Source organism: Mustela erminea, chromosome 3 (genome assembly GCF_009829155.1).
Source record: "Mustela erminea isolate mMusErm1 chromosome 3, mMusErm1.Pri, whole genome shotgun sequence".
NCBI classification, from domain to species: domain Eukaryota; kingdom Metazoa; phylum Chordata; class Mammalia; order Carnivora; family Mustelidae; genus Mustela; species Mustela erminea.
Genome location: NC_045616.1, coordinates 71065185 through 71078993, shown reverse-complemented (window position 1 = coordinate 71078993; position 13809 = coordinate 71065185). Strand labels below are relative to the sequence as shown.

The following is a 13809-nucleotide window of genomic DNA, read 5'->3' as shown; positions in this document are numbered from 1 at the left end:
TTTTTGCAATATAATTACTTTTTAATTAATCTATTTGGAAGGTTTGGTCTTCACTGTCAGATACACTTATATACTGCTTTTTAAGTAGTGGAATCTAAGTCAGCAGGGTCAAGGATTTTAAGATGAAGGAGCTTGATTTTTCTCTTCTGCCATCATCATGTACCAGCTAAGTATTGTCCTGGAAGAGAAAGATAAGACACTCATTCTACCTTTTCTCTTGTGAGGCTATGGGAAGATTAAGAGGTCCTAGCATGAGGTCTCTAGGAAATATTTTGTGGACCTAACTAGTCTCTTCTTTTTTACATCCCACCTCTCCCTGAAAATAAAATATCACTTTATCCAAGGCCAGATATTTCTAGTAGGGAGAACAATTTATGGAGTATTCCTTAATTCTTCTCAAGGACACTTGGGAGTATACCAAGGGCTGAAAGCCAACCCCTAGGCCCCACAATGTGAAATAGACCCATTATTAGAATCTGAAGTAACCTGCCAGGTATGCTAGAGTGGGTCTCACTGGTAATCTGGATTTTGGTAGAGTTGAATGATAAAATGAGACAACCTGTTTCACAGGCAACACATGAATCTACTTATTATTGATGTGCCAATGTGTTTTTTCCCCAGATGCTTTACATTAATCTTTCAAATCTCTGACCTAAAACACATGATTTTAAAATACTCACACTGAACAGAGGCTTATAAATTTAGGATGCCATTGGATTTAGATTCATTGTGATTGTGAAGGCTTCGCTTGGTCCAAGGAGTACAAGAGCAACTCCTGAGATGTAGTGCTCTTGCCTCTATTTCATAAAACGCTACAAAGCCTAGCTATCATTGGAGTGACCTGGGGCACATAGGGACATAGCCTCTCATGACCAGGTTGGACCACTCAGCATCTTTTTATGGAGAATGCACACCCTGTGAGGCTGTAAACTCTTCCTGAGATTCGGAGGAAGAACACAGTAAGTAGAGAGTTACCACTTAAGCACTGTAGGGTCTATCTTTTGGATTACAAAAGTGCAACCAGCTGTGCCTCTGTCAAACCATCCAGGGAGATGCGGAGCCTAGTGAGAGGTGAGATGGCAGAGGCTGTGCATGTGAATTTGTGGAGCAGGAGTCGGGGGTTAGGGGTGTGAACTCAGGATTTTTCCTAAAAACACTGTACTTGAGCCCTTGATACATTAGATAGGCAGACCGGAAAAAGATAAACTAACAAGTTTCACTTGGGAAGTTGACATTATTCATTGCAGTGGGACTAGTCCACCAACTTTTCATCGTCAAAGCAAGATGATGTCAACTTTAAAACTTAATTCCAGTTTTCATTTCACCATGGACTAAGCCATTCCTCTTTCTTTGTTTTCTCAGTTTCCCTTTACCCATTCTGATTCCCTGGATGCCACCCACATTCATCCTCTCAGTGGTATGATCCCAACACAAATCCCAGGGTTACCTGTAAACCAGACAGCCAGGAATGTGAACCTGAGTGGAAAGGTTCATTATGAGCTTTTGAAAATGGCAAAGGAAAAAACAACTCTTCTCACCTCCTTGAAATCAAAGTCTTCAAATGACCTTCATTGTCTCTTTCACTGTTTTTTTTTTTTTAAAGATTTTATGTATTTGACAGAAAAAGAGTTAACAAGTAGGCAGAGTGGCAGGCAGAGAGAGAGGGAGAAGCATGTTCTCCGCTGAGCAGACAATCCAATGTGGGGCTCGATCCCAGGACCCTGAGATCATGACCTGAACTGAAGGCAGAGGCTTAACCCACTGAGCCACCCAGGCTCTTTCACTGGTTTTAACACATCAGATGCCACTTTAAATCTCAAATCCAGGAGCTGTTTTGTTCTAGGGGTCTGATGAGATTTCTGGAGCTGTTCAGGCTTTCTCTGAGTTGTTCATTTGAACAACTTTGAACAGTAAAGCCACTGTTAGACAGCCTGAGCTGGTAAAGCAATGCACATTAACCACACTTTTCCTGGGTTGATTACCAGCTCATGGCACACCAGGAATTATTACCTGGCAGCAATAAATGCTAGATGACAGAGAGGCCTGTGCTATTGAGAGGCTGAAAAGACTCACCATTTAAACTACAAGGGAACCTGAAACTGCATAAAGGTAAATAAAATGGCATTTGGGATAGAATTTCAGGTAAGCTTGAGTAGGATAGTCCCAGCTGCCAGATGTACTTCAAAAAATTACTTTGAGTAGTACTTTAGATGCAGTAATACCCAGTATGTCTCATAAGTCACTCTTGGTGGCAGCGTAAAGTTACCTTCATGCTGGTGGTCTGTCAAAATCAAGCCTATAATGCTGTAATCCTTCACTGAAGGCTTTCAAGAATTAAAAACTAAAGCAGATGTTGAACAAGGCAAATTGTATTTCCCTCCATACTTCTATTTCCCTCTTACTAGTTATTATTTGTAATATCTTGATGCTCCACTTTTTAGTTTCAATCTCCTATTATTCTTTATTGTCTTTTTAAAAAAAGATTTTATTTACTTATTTGACAGACAAAGATCACAAGCAGGCAGAGAGGCAGGGAGAGAGAGGAGGAAGCAGGCTCCCTGCTGAGCAGAGAGCCTGATGCAGGGCTCAATCCCAGGATCCTGAGATCATGACCTGAGCCAAAGGCAGAGGCTTTAACCCACTGAGCCACCCAGGCACCCCTATTCTTTATTGTCTTAACCTCCCTCCATTTCTTCTATCTCTTTCCATTGTTTATTTATTTATTTTTTTTAAATCTTACTCAAATTCCATTATTTTATTACGGCTTTTGGGGATGAATGTGCTTAACTTCCTTATAGATTCCTAAATTCCTTATCATGATTTATTCCTAAATTCCGTATTTAGTAACCAAAATCTAAATGGGAGTCTTCCTGGACACTTCCAAATTTCTCATCTACATGTCTGACTGTTCATCAGGTTCTTTTTATTCTCCTTTCCATTTTATACTTTTTTTCTCATTCATTATTCTCCTTCTGATTTCTACTATACCTGCCTTAGTTCAAGCCTTCTTCATCGCAAGACTGGACTCTTCTTCTACACAAGGTTGACTTCCCACTGCCCCTTCACACTTCCGCCATCCCAAGCTTATCACTCCTCAATTTCCCTCACTTGTTCTCTAGAACTTATAGATAGAGTCCTAACTAGCTTCCACAGTATGCAGGACCCTCAAAACCAAGACCCTGTCTCTCTCTTTTTAGCCACATCTCCACTGCCTGCCCATCTACCAACACATTGCACCCATACTGAGCTACCCCCATGCCCCATGACTACACATACTCTTCCTCAGCTAGGAACACCCAGACCTCCATGTCTTCTTAGCAAACTGTTTCATACCTTCCAGTGCCCCACTCAAGCTTGCCTTCTCCATGATGCCTCTGCTGCTTATGTCCTCCTCAGTGTACTCACGGTAACTTCTTTCTGTCTTGTTAGAGTAGTGCCCATATTGTGAAAATTATTTGCTGCCACTCCCAATAAACTGTGCTCCCTTTGAGGACAAGGACCTTGTCACATTCCTTTCATAGCCCTAGTGCCTGGCACATAGTCAGTAATGTTTATTAGGTAAATAATAATGGTTGGGTGAATGGAGAACAGTATTTAAAACCATTACCTTGAGGGATGGACAGATAGATATATATGTGATAAATCAAGCTCAGGAATATGATGAAGCTGGAATCCAGATGATGGGTGTTCATTGTATAATTCTTTCAACTTTGCTGTTATGTTTGACACTTTTTATTATTTTCATAATAAAATGTTAGAATGGAACCAATTCCTAAACTGTGGCTGTTAAAGCAATTCTCAAGATTCTATCCATTTCACCCATAGACACCCCACTGAAAAACCATATTTTAGATCCCAAGAGATCTCCGTTAGTCCTACTCTGTCTTGGGGTAGAGCTGAACTAGTTTTTTCACAGCTTTCCACTAACAGTCGAGAGAACCTGATTCTGCGGGGGGAGGGGGGTCCTTTCCTACTTTCCTGCAGTAACCAAAGCATACTCCTTCCCCTACGACCAAACGTCTCTCCCAACTCTCCCTTAGTAACAGGTGTTTCTTCTCTCCCTGGTCTGACTTCCAGAAGTCATATTATTTATTTATTTATTTAAAAGATTTTATTAATTTGAGAGAGAGAGAGAAAGAAAGCACAAGCAGAAAGGAGGGGTAGAGGGAGAGAACAGGCTCCCTGTTGAGCAGGGAGCCCAACTCAGGGGTTGGATCAGGACCTGAGTGGAAAGCAGACGTTTAACTGACTGAACCACCCCGGTGCCCCCCAGAAGTCAGATTAGATTACTCATAATAACTTCATGCAAGAATCTCTTCTCTTTTGAAATCAATGTTATCTGTACATTCCATATCTTTATGAATGACAACTTATGATTTAATTCAACCGTTTCATCCTCTTTCCCAGGGCACACACTGGGTTGTTTTTCCAACCACACATAATAGCTAGTTCACAGACCACTTTAGTCTATGAAGCTTGCCTTGATCTATAAGGTTAAAGTCACTAGTCTTCCATTTCAACTCTCTAACTCTCTCAGCACTATGTTAACTGCTCCACATAACACCTTCTACCTTCCTTTCTTTTTTTTCTCCTTGAGTATCTTCCCTGTAAGACGATGAACTTATAAATGCACTTGAATTTTCTATAATGAATGACCAAGGCTGGCCACAACAAGCATTTGATAATTAGCTGCTGATGAAATGAACTGATAGTTTCAGGTATTTAAATGTATTCAATATATGTTATTAGGAAGCCAAAGAGAACACAAAACAAGTTATGACAGATATACCCACTTTAAATCTAATTTCGTAAGAGCCATCCTCTTTCTTTTCAATGAGTAGGCAGCTTTAGGGAATAATAGTTCTAAGATTAGTCATATTTTGTAGGATTAATAATTTCCTAAAAGTTTCCTCCTTTACTAAGAAGGCTAAAAATACTGTCTTAACTGCTTATGTCAAATTAATATTAACAAAAAGTGATTTGGCCAGGAAGATTAAATGGCCATGAGGTGTTTCTCCAGATAATTCAAGAAACCTCAGATTAACACCTATCCATTTTAGGAGAATTTCTTTAAGGTAGAAGTAAGTCCAGGTGCAAATGATATATTTTGCCCACCCTGAAAACTTTGCATCTCCAGCTGTGAAGATTATGGATGATAGCCACTATGAAAAAAAAAACTTTGGGGGAAATTACTAAAATTCCTAAAATGAAGCTATAAACTGCTTCGTATATATTGCAATATATATATATTGCTGTGGGACTGTTAAAAAGCCAGTTCTTTCAGCAATGACTGAGCCTAAATCTAATGACTCAGCATGATGGTCAAGCTATAAGTGTTGCAACTTTATAACCAGAAGCTCTTTTTCATGCTAAAATACCATCCTTAAAGAGTGAATTAAGAATAGCATAAAACTGTTGAAACTGACATGTCCTTGGGCTCTGCCGTATCTGGGTTCAAATCCTGAGTCTATTAATTTGGGCAAGTCACTATCATTCTCTGCACCTCAGTTTCCTCCTCAGTAATACCAGCTGTTGGAAGGTAATTATCGTAATTATCTTTTTCTTCTTTTCTACAATGAGAAAATTAACATTTGAAACACAGTTTCAAACATATGCTTTAATTATATGTATAACAAGCATGAATTTTAATCTTCATGATGGTAATCTACATGATGGTATGTTTCTCCAAAAAGAAACAGAAGTTTTCACTTCAAACTGTGGTTCATTAGAAATCATCTCTCAATTCTGGCACAAGTCAAACATAGAATGCTAGGTTGGATGTGGCATTAGAGGTTACCCACTCCAATCTCTCACGGTATAGATAAGCCAACTTAGCTCCAGAAAGGCTAAGTGATTAACAAGGCCATATAGTTAGTGTCAGAGTCAGGGAAAAAAAATGTAGGTTTCCTTATCACATATCTAGTAAATGTGCAGCTTTCACAAAAGCTCTGTACAAACTACACTAACAACAGTGTCTTTATGGAGCTCTTCAAACCCTGGGAACCAGTACAGGTGAGTCACTAGACACACAGGCCCTTTCTCCATGGGAAACTCACCTTCAGTATTGGAAATGGGGGTACTGTCACATTTGCTTTCACACTGCTGCATTGATGGAGGTCGAACAGTTTCTGGACAGTCAACAGATGCCTGTCCAGTGTAGGAGAGACACTGCACAGTCCTCATCTGCTGGCCAAGGCCACACTGAGCAGAACACTAAACCCAAAGACACAAGGAGAAATAAAATACTGAGATCAATAATTTTCAGCAGGTAAAAAGATATTATATCTTCTCAAATACCATATATATATATTAGCTTTTAAAGTCCATATGAAGTTCATCTTGGAGAGGGGTATGATTAAGTCATCCTCCTCTAGAACTGGTTTGGAAATTCACAGATCATGTGATTACCCTAGAAAATGGAAGCAATATAGCTCCCAAGGAACAAGAGATTTTTGGGGTTACTTTTCTAACAGTTCCAAATAGGTGAACTGTCACAGGAGTACAATAAGAAAATCCTCAGGATGAAGTAGATTAGAGATTCTGGGGTTGGACATCACTTGTGTTCCCTATTTATTATAGGCTTACAGGCAAACAATCTGATGGTCTACCGGAGCACTGTGTATCTGATCAAAATGTGAGTTCAGTATAAGAACAGTGACTGCTATGCAGGCTGGTGATGGGGACCAGTTTAAAAAAAAAAAAAAAAAAAGAGCTTAAATAAGTATTCTGAGTTTTCTAAGATGTCAGTCACACAAATGTGAACCAAGCAGCATGTCTCCCTCTTCTTTTTCATCTATTAGGAATTTAGTTACTTCCGAATTGAAGTTACTCTCAGAGTGACCTAGTTTCAGCTAGGACTAATCAGCTGTCCAGGCTGAAGAATGAAGCTAGGTCTACCCTTTAGGCCTGCCACCCAGAATGCCAGCAAAGCCTGTGAGATTTGGGATCAAGGAGATGAGCTAGCCAGTGCCAAGACAGGTGATGGTGATGTTTACAAGGTAAACAAACTGAGGCCCTATTGAATTTATTTGTTAAAAACTCTCAAAGCACTTACAGGACTTGCAAGGATATTCATAGACACATTTATTTTAAAAAAGTTTAAATACAAAATGACGAACAAACGGGACCATAAACATGTACTAAAGCATCCTTGAGAATATATTTTTACCAGTTAATTTTAATGTTAGGAAACTGAATTTAAAATACAGATGAGAAGAAAAGGACTTGACAATATTTTAAAAAATAATCTGTAACTGATTACTATAAATTTGGCAAAATCACTAACATGCAAAAACTTTCAACTGACTTTTATATAATAGTGCATTGCAACAAAGAATATGTAAGGAAGGAAATGTCTACCTGGTTTAAATAAAAATTATGAAAGCATGTCTGTTCTGATTCTTTAATAGCATATCAATTCCATATTATGAAACTTACACTTCCACAGTTACACACATAATTGCTTATAATTATGTGTGTCATGTGTATCCATTTAAATATTTTATAAATTAAATACTGCTATACAAATGCAAATTATTAATGATTTGTTATACAAATGCAAATGTTAACTATGTTATGATCATATTTTTTCTTGTTTACAAACGGGGCTGACTAAGCACAGAGAAAGTATATTTATTTGCCTTAATGAAGACTGAAAATCTTTTGCCCTCTCCCAAATGTAACGAAAGAGGTCCAGATACTGCTATACTCTAGAAATACCTAAGTTTGGCCAGAATTTTGCCAACTACTTCTATGCAATACCATTTTAAAGAAGTAATGGCAGGTCCAAAACCACACTTGTATAGTTATGTATCATGATTTATTTGGGCCTCAGATTTTAGGAAACAACTAGTTACAAGGTTAATTATAAGACCACAGGAAAAGGGCAATAACCAACTAGAAACCTACTTTCTGGAGCATTTTTAAAAAATGTAACCTAATAGATTCTCTTTTTGACATGCAAAAGAATAAAACTCAATTTTCCTTTTAATCAAACATACAAGTTTGTTTTAAAAGGATTTAAGGTGATCGTCTATTAGATAGCAAAATTTTAAAGAAAGAATAAAAAAAGAAAAAATGTAAATTAGAACATAAAATGTGTCTAATAAAAATACATATGAAAAGCCTTATATACTGGCTTCCCAACTCATCATGTCCATCAGAGAAGCCCATTGAAGAATAAATATTAATAATATTGCAAAGACTGATCAACGTAACGCCCGTAACTTTTCTGTGAAGTTAAGGAGATACTGTGCAAGTAGTAAAGTTAAGACACTGATATTAACTGATTTGTTCTTGAAGTAGTTGAAAGACAGGACTAGAATCCAAAGTTTTTTTGGCTTGCTCAAATATCTGCCCATATAGACTCCTTCTCTATCCATTTTGAGTTAAAATGTTAAGATCCAAGAACTAGGTAAAATTAGGAAGTGTTTGGGCATGGAAGAGACACAGCTAAATGGGTCTATGTGTGGCAGCTGCTGCGTGTGCATTTTTTTCATTCTTGTATCTCATACCTAGATTTCTCAGTGGTGTTACTCAACTCTTGAGCTCTCATAACGACCCAGGCAGGAAACTCAAGGGTCTCAAGGTGCTGCTTCCGTAGGAGCCTCCCCAGTGCAACTGCCTTACCTGGCCCCAGTCTCCAGTCACCCAGCGAGGAGGAGGGCAGCGGCCCAAACTGCAGCGGATACGGACAGGGGGTTTGCTCTCTTCTGGACACTGCGCAGCTGGGAATGTTTTAGAGAGGTCACTGCTCTTGCACAGAACAATCCGATGCTTGAATCCTGGACCACATTTGGGAGTACACTGGAAATGAAACAAATAAATAACGACATTCTAAAGATACAGGAAAATTGGAGGAAAATCTTTCTTGAAGTAAAGGTATTTGGGTATACAATATGCATATACACTACATTCTGGGCAAAGTCTTTCAGATATGAAAATTCCCTAAGTTTTTAGGCAGAAGTATTTTTATCTTTTTCCCTAAGGACTTTAAGGGCTAACGCCAAAGTTTGCTTTTCTTGGCTAACTTATTTTCTTCTTTTATTGTTTATTAGTAGGTTTATTCCTTGATTCCTCCCTATCCTTGGCCACATTCAGCTGTGATAAGATTCTGCTAATTTTTGGAATGTGGAATCTTTGGTTTCCTACTTGCTGGATGTAGTCTTCCAAAAAGAATCCTTCCATTATTCGTAGACCGTGAGAACTCATCTTTGTGAGGCAGGCTAGGGGTTGACTGAGGTGTGTTTTCTTAGAGTGTGGTAACAAAGCATACATGGCCATTGGTGAAGTTTAGTGCACAGAAAATCTCTGGATTTCCTCTGTCCATAATGAATTTCCCAAACATAATGAATTTTGACTGTTCTTTAGTTGAACCAGTCTGACCTTCATACTGAGGAAAAGATGCTTCTTCCTAGGTCACAAAGTCTATTATTTATCTTCTCTCCAGGTTAAGTGGAATGTTCTCTTTCTAGAGTCACCTATTAAACATAGTTGGACTAAAGTCTCCAACTTTCTCCCCTGCACATCTGAAACCTTCCTTAAAATCTGTTCTTCCTCTCAGTCAAGTGATGAACTTACCCATAACACTTTGAAAACATGTTTCTATACCTTTCATTAAAAGAAAGAAAGAAAGGGGAAATTTCCAGATCTACTCTAAGAGTTACACTAGACTGAGTAGAAGGGGATATAAAAATGAATAAGATTATCCCTACCTTCCAGAAGCTAATGGATTGATTGATTTTGGAAGGAGGGATGGGGTGAGAGAGAGAGAGAGAGAGAGAGAGAATGAGAGAGAATCCTCAAGTTGACTCCCTGGTGAGTGTGGAGCCCCTACAGCTCTCTCACATCTATTGATTTCTCTTGGTCTCCACTGTCACTAACTTACTTCAGATAAACATCATTTTCTTCATGTAATATTGCACTGACTTTCTTTCTTTTCTTTCCTTTTCTTCCTTCCTTCCTTCCTTCTTTCCTTCCTTCCTTCCTTCCTTCCTTCCTTTCTTTCTTTCTTTCTTTCTTCTTTTAGATTTTATTTATTTGACAGAGAGAGAGAGACACCAAGAGAGACAATACAAGCCTGGGGAGTGGGAGAGGGAGAAGCAGGCTCTCCACCAAGCAGGGAGATGGATGTGGGGCTTGATACCAGGACCCTGGGATCATGACCTGAGCCCAAGGCAGACACACCTAACGACTGCACCTAGGTGCCCCCGCACTGGCTTTCTAAGAGGTCTCCTGTTTCTTGCTCTTATCTCAGTTCACTCTCCAAAGGAGAAATCCAATTATATGCTCTCATGATTAAAACAGAAAAATCCTTCAATGGCTTGCTATTGTCTACAAGATAAAATTCAAATTCTAAATATGCTTACTATATCCTGATAGGAAGGCTACGCTTACCTCTTCAGACTCATCGCTCCACACTAATGTGCTGTATTCTCCAGGGCTAGCCCAGTGCCACACACAATGCCAATGCTGCTGTCATTTCCGTTAGTTAACCACTACTAAAAATAATGATGATAATAGCAGATACCATTTAATAAACATGGTATACACCAAGTGTCGTGCTAAGTGCTATAATTTACATGGTCTTCACAAAAGTACTGTCAGATGACAATTATTACTCTGTTTTTAAAATGAGGAAACAGTCTAAGAGCAAGTGGTAGAGTCTGCAGCTACTAAATGGCAGACCCAATACTAACTCCCACTGTCTCCTGGATGTTAGGCATTACGCTATGTGCTTTGCACTTACTATCTTATGTAATCATCATAACACTCCCAATACTTTATATTTCAAGAAACCAAGACATGCAATCATCTCCTGCATGTGTTCTGTAGAATGAATAAAGCCCTGATTCTAGTCTCTTGAGCATGCCCCTCTCGTGTCTAGTCCTCCTGACTTTGCACGAAGTCTCCCCACCATCCACCAGCGTTAGAAGCCAAAGCCTTAGAAGATAGTTCTGTCACTTTCTTATTGCTTAGTATTATCATCAATAATAACACTACTACCTTATATCTCATTAGAGTTTCACAGCTCACGCATGAAACGCCTTCAAAGACATTGCTCTTACACAAATGTTTGAGAACAGTTACAGATAAGGAAAGCTTAAGTCATTTAAGGTGAAACAGCAAATGGTAGAGGAGGAACTAAATTTTAGGCCTTGTGATCCACATTATAGCTCTCAGCAGCAGAAACAAAGTCATGGGAACACATAAGAAGTATTAACTAATTATTAAAAAATAAATTTAGATACAAAAGGAAGAATAATTCTGACTTTAGGGAGATAGGCAAAAATACATAGGAAAGATAAGAAATTCAATTTTAGTATTTTAAGCTACGATTAGTTTTCCATATTGGCAAAATTTATTAATAAATACACTTGTGCCACTCCCCTCTCCCTTTACATTTTAAAAGCATATGTATGTGTATAAAAGCTGGAGACATATGCTTTTTCATATTTGAATACCTTTTTCCAGTAGCAAGAAGCTTCTGTTATTATTTGAAGAATGTGGTAATATCTAGCAGTCTTTGCTAAGAGCCTATGTCAAAGTCCTGCTAACAGTTAGGGGAGCAAGACAATGCAATGAGAGACCATTCATTCATTCATGTCTAGAAGTTCCCAGGAAACCAAAACCAAACTGAAACAAGTAACACTAGTATCAAGAGGGAGAAGAATAAAAAGAGAAAAGCAACACTAATATTTATTAAGCACCAGACCGTGTTCTAAGTACTTTGCATGTCATACTCTACCTGATCCTCACAGAAACGTTAGGAAGTACTATTTTCACACCTACTCCATAGGTGAGAAACTGAAGCATTGAGAAAGATTTACAGATAAATCCAGATAGCAAGTTTCTACCAGAACAAAGCTCTGAAAGATAAATATATTGAGACATAAACTCTCTGTGGGACAACATATGATTATTCGCAAAACTGAGAATACAATGACAACCTCTACTGAGGCAAAAAATAATTTTAGAAAATTACAGCCCAACTCCACTAAATAAGCTGAGGATATTCCTTCCCATTGCACTGGAAGTAGAGATAATCCACTGGATTCTCAAAATAATGAATGACTGAAAACTACATTTCTGCCAGTTTCTGATTCAATAAATACACTGCAGACCTAGCCACAAATACTACATGTCTGTGGCCAAAGCCTCACCTCTGCTCTCTGCAAATATTGTACTTCTTAAGGGAGATTATAAAATTCAGTTGCTTGTAAAAAAAAAAAAACAGTAAAGGCATTAGGGATGCCACTTAGACCAGGTTCATCCAAAGAGAGCTCTATCTGGCAAATTATTTTGATCTTAGGTCAGAGATGTTCAAGCAGAGATGTCTCTCAGCTTGTTTTTATTTTTATTTCTTCCTTCTGCTTTATACAGCCTACATTTCATCTCTCTAGCCTTCTGATAAACATGTTTATCCATCTGATAGTTTCAGTTTTATTTAACTGTCTAAAAAAATAAGAAATTTTTGGGGTGCCTGGGTGGCTCAGTGGGTTAAAGCCTCTGCCTTCGGCTCAGGTAGTGATCCCAGGATCCTGGGATTGAGCCCCGCATCGGGCTCTCTGCTCAGCAGGGACCTTGCTTCCCCCTCTCTGCCTGCCTCTCTGCCTGCTTGTGATCTCTGTCTCAGATCCAAAAATAAAATCTTTTTAAAAAAATAAATAAATGAAATAAAATAAAATAATAGGAAATTTTAGAAAAGCAAGATGTAGCCATGATTAGGTATATGATTAATAGGTATTAATGCTTCAGAGCATTCTTCAGAAATAATCATTGGTCTCTGCCCACATAAAGGGTAGATTTTTACATATATATATTTTTTTACTACACACTAAAATTCATTAGTAACAATTAGATATTGAATCCTGAGTTGAGAAATAGAATTCACTTTTTTAGATGAAAGCATAGTTATAAACATCAAAATTTATTCCATTCATTCTCACAATAAATTATAGGTTGCTGTGTAGAAGATACTATTTCAGTGGACAATCCATCTTTTTTTTTTTTAAGATTATATTTATTTATTTGACACAGAGAGAGAGATCACAAGTAGGCAGAGCAGCAGGCAGAGAGAGAGTGGGAAAGCAGGTTCCTTTGTGAGCAGAGAGCCGATGCAGGGCTCGATTCCAGGGACGCTGAGCTCATGACCTGAACCGAAGGCAGAGGCTTAACCCACTGAGCCGCCCAGGAGCCCTGAATCCATTCTTTGGTAAATTATTTCTCGCTACTTTTCTTTATTGCAGGTAAATACCTATTTTTCTTATTTATTCATAAAATCAAAATTTCACAATTATTTAAAATATGACCAGACCATTTGTTTTGTGTTTTCATCTCAGTAGGATTTCATCTCAGGTTAATTTTTATGAGAGATGCATTTATGCTTTAGCTTTAATGATCAATGATTAAAAAGAAAAAACATATTTTGTAGAGAAAAGTATTTGGAACCACACCAGGGAAAAGAATTTGGCTCTCATATGTAAAGGATAGAAATTACCATTTTGCGGTTGGACTGAGTTCTCTCTGGAGAGATAGGTTTAATTCACTTTGTTATAGCACCAGAGTAGAACCTAAGAATCAGCAAGGCGATTCTTCAAATACAAAGCACAGTCCCCTGAAGGTAGGTTTTCCACCCTTTCCAACACCCCATACCCCTCAGTCCTTCTTAAGTAATGCTACCTGAATGTACATCCTATAAAATCAATTGAATATGATGCCAGCAGTTATCCTCTTGTCCAAGAGTAAGTACAAGAAACAGATCTTTTTCAATGGTTGCTCTGTGGGAGTCAAAAGAAACTATTCCAATAC

The 13809-nt window shown here is 38.2% G+C and overlaps 1 protein-coding gene across 5 annotated transcripts in view; it reads right to left on the bottom strand.

The window, feature by feature from the left end:
- ADAMTS6 (ADAM metallopeptidase with thrombospondin type 1 motif 6) overlaps positions 1 to 13809 on the bottom strand; it is a 313953-nt gene that overhangs the window by 24327 nt on the left and 275817 nt on the right. For 3 of the 5 annotated variants that reach the window (XM_032336135.1, XM_032336133.1, XM_032336132.1), the window contains 2 exons: positions 8629 to 8805; positions 6057 to 6213 (listed from right to left, as the gene is read on the bottom strand). In XM_032336135.1, coding sequence (XP_032192026.1) covers positions 6057 to 6213; positions 8629 to 8805 — 334 coding nt within the window. Of the gene's footprint in view, positions 1 to 42; positions 179 to 6056; positions 6214 to 8628; positions 8806 to 13809 lie in introns of those variants that run through there. The other 2 variants (XM_032336134.1, XM_032336137.1) reach the window with 2 other exon arrangements.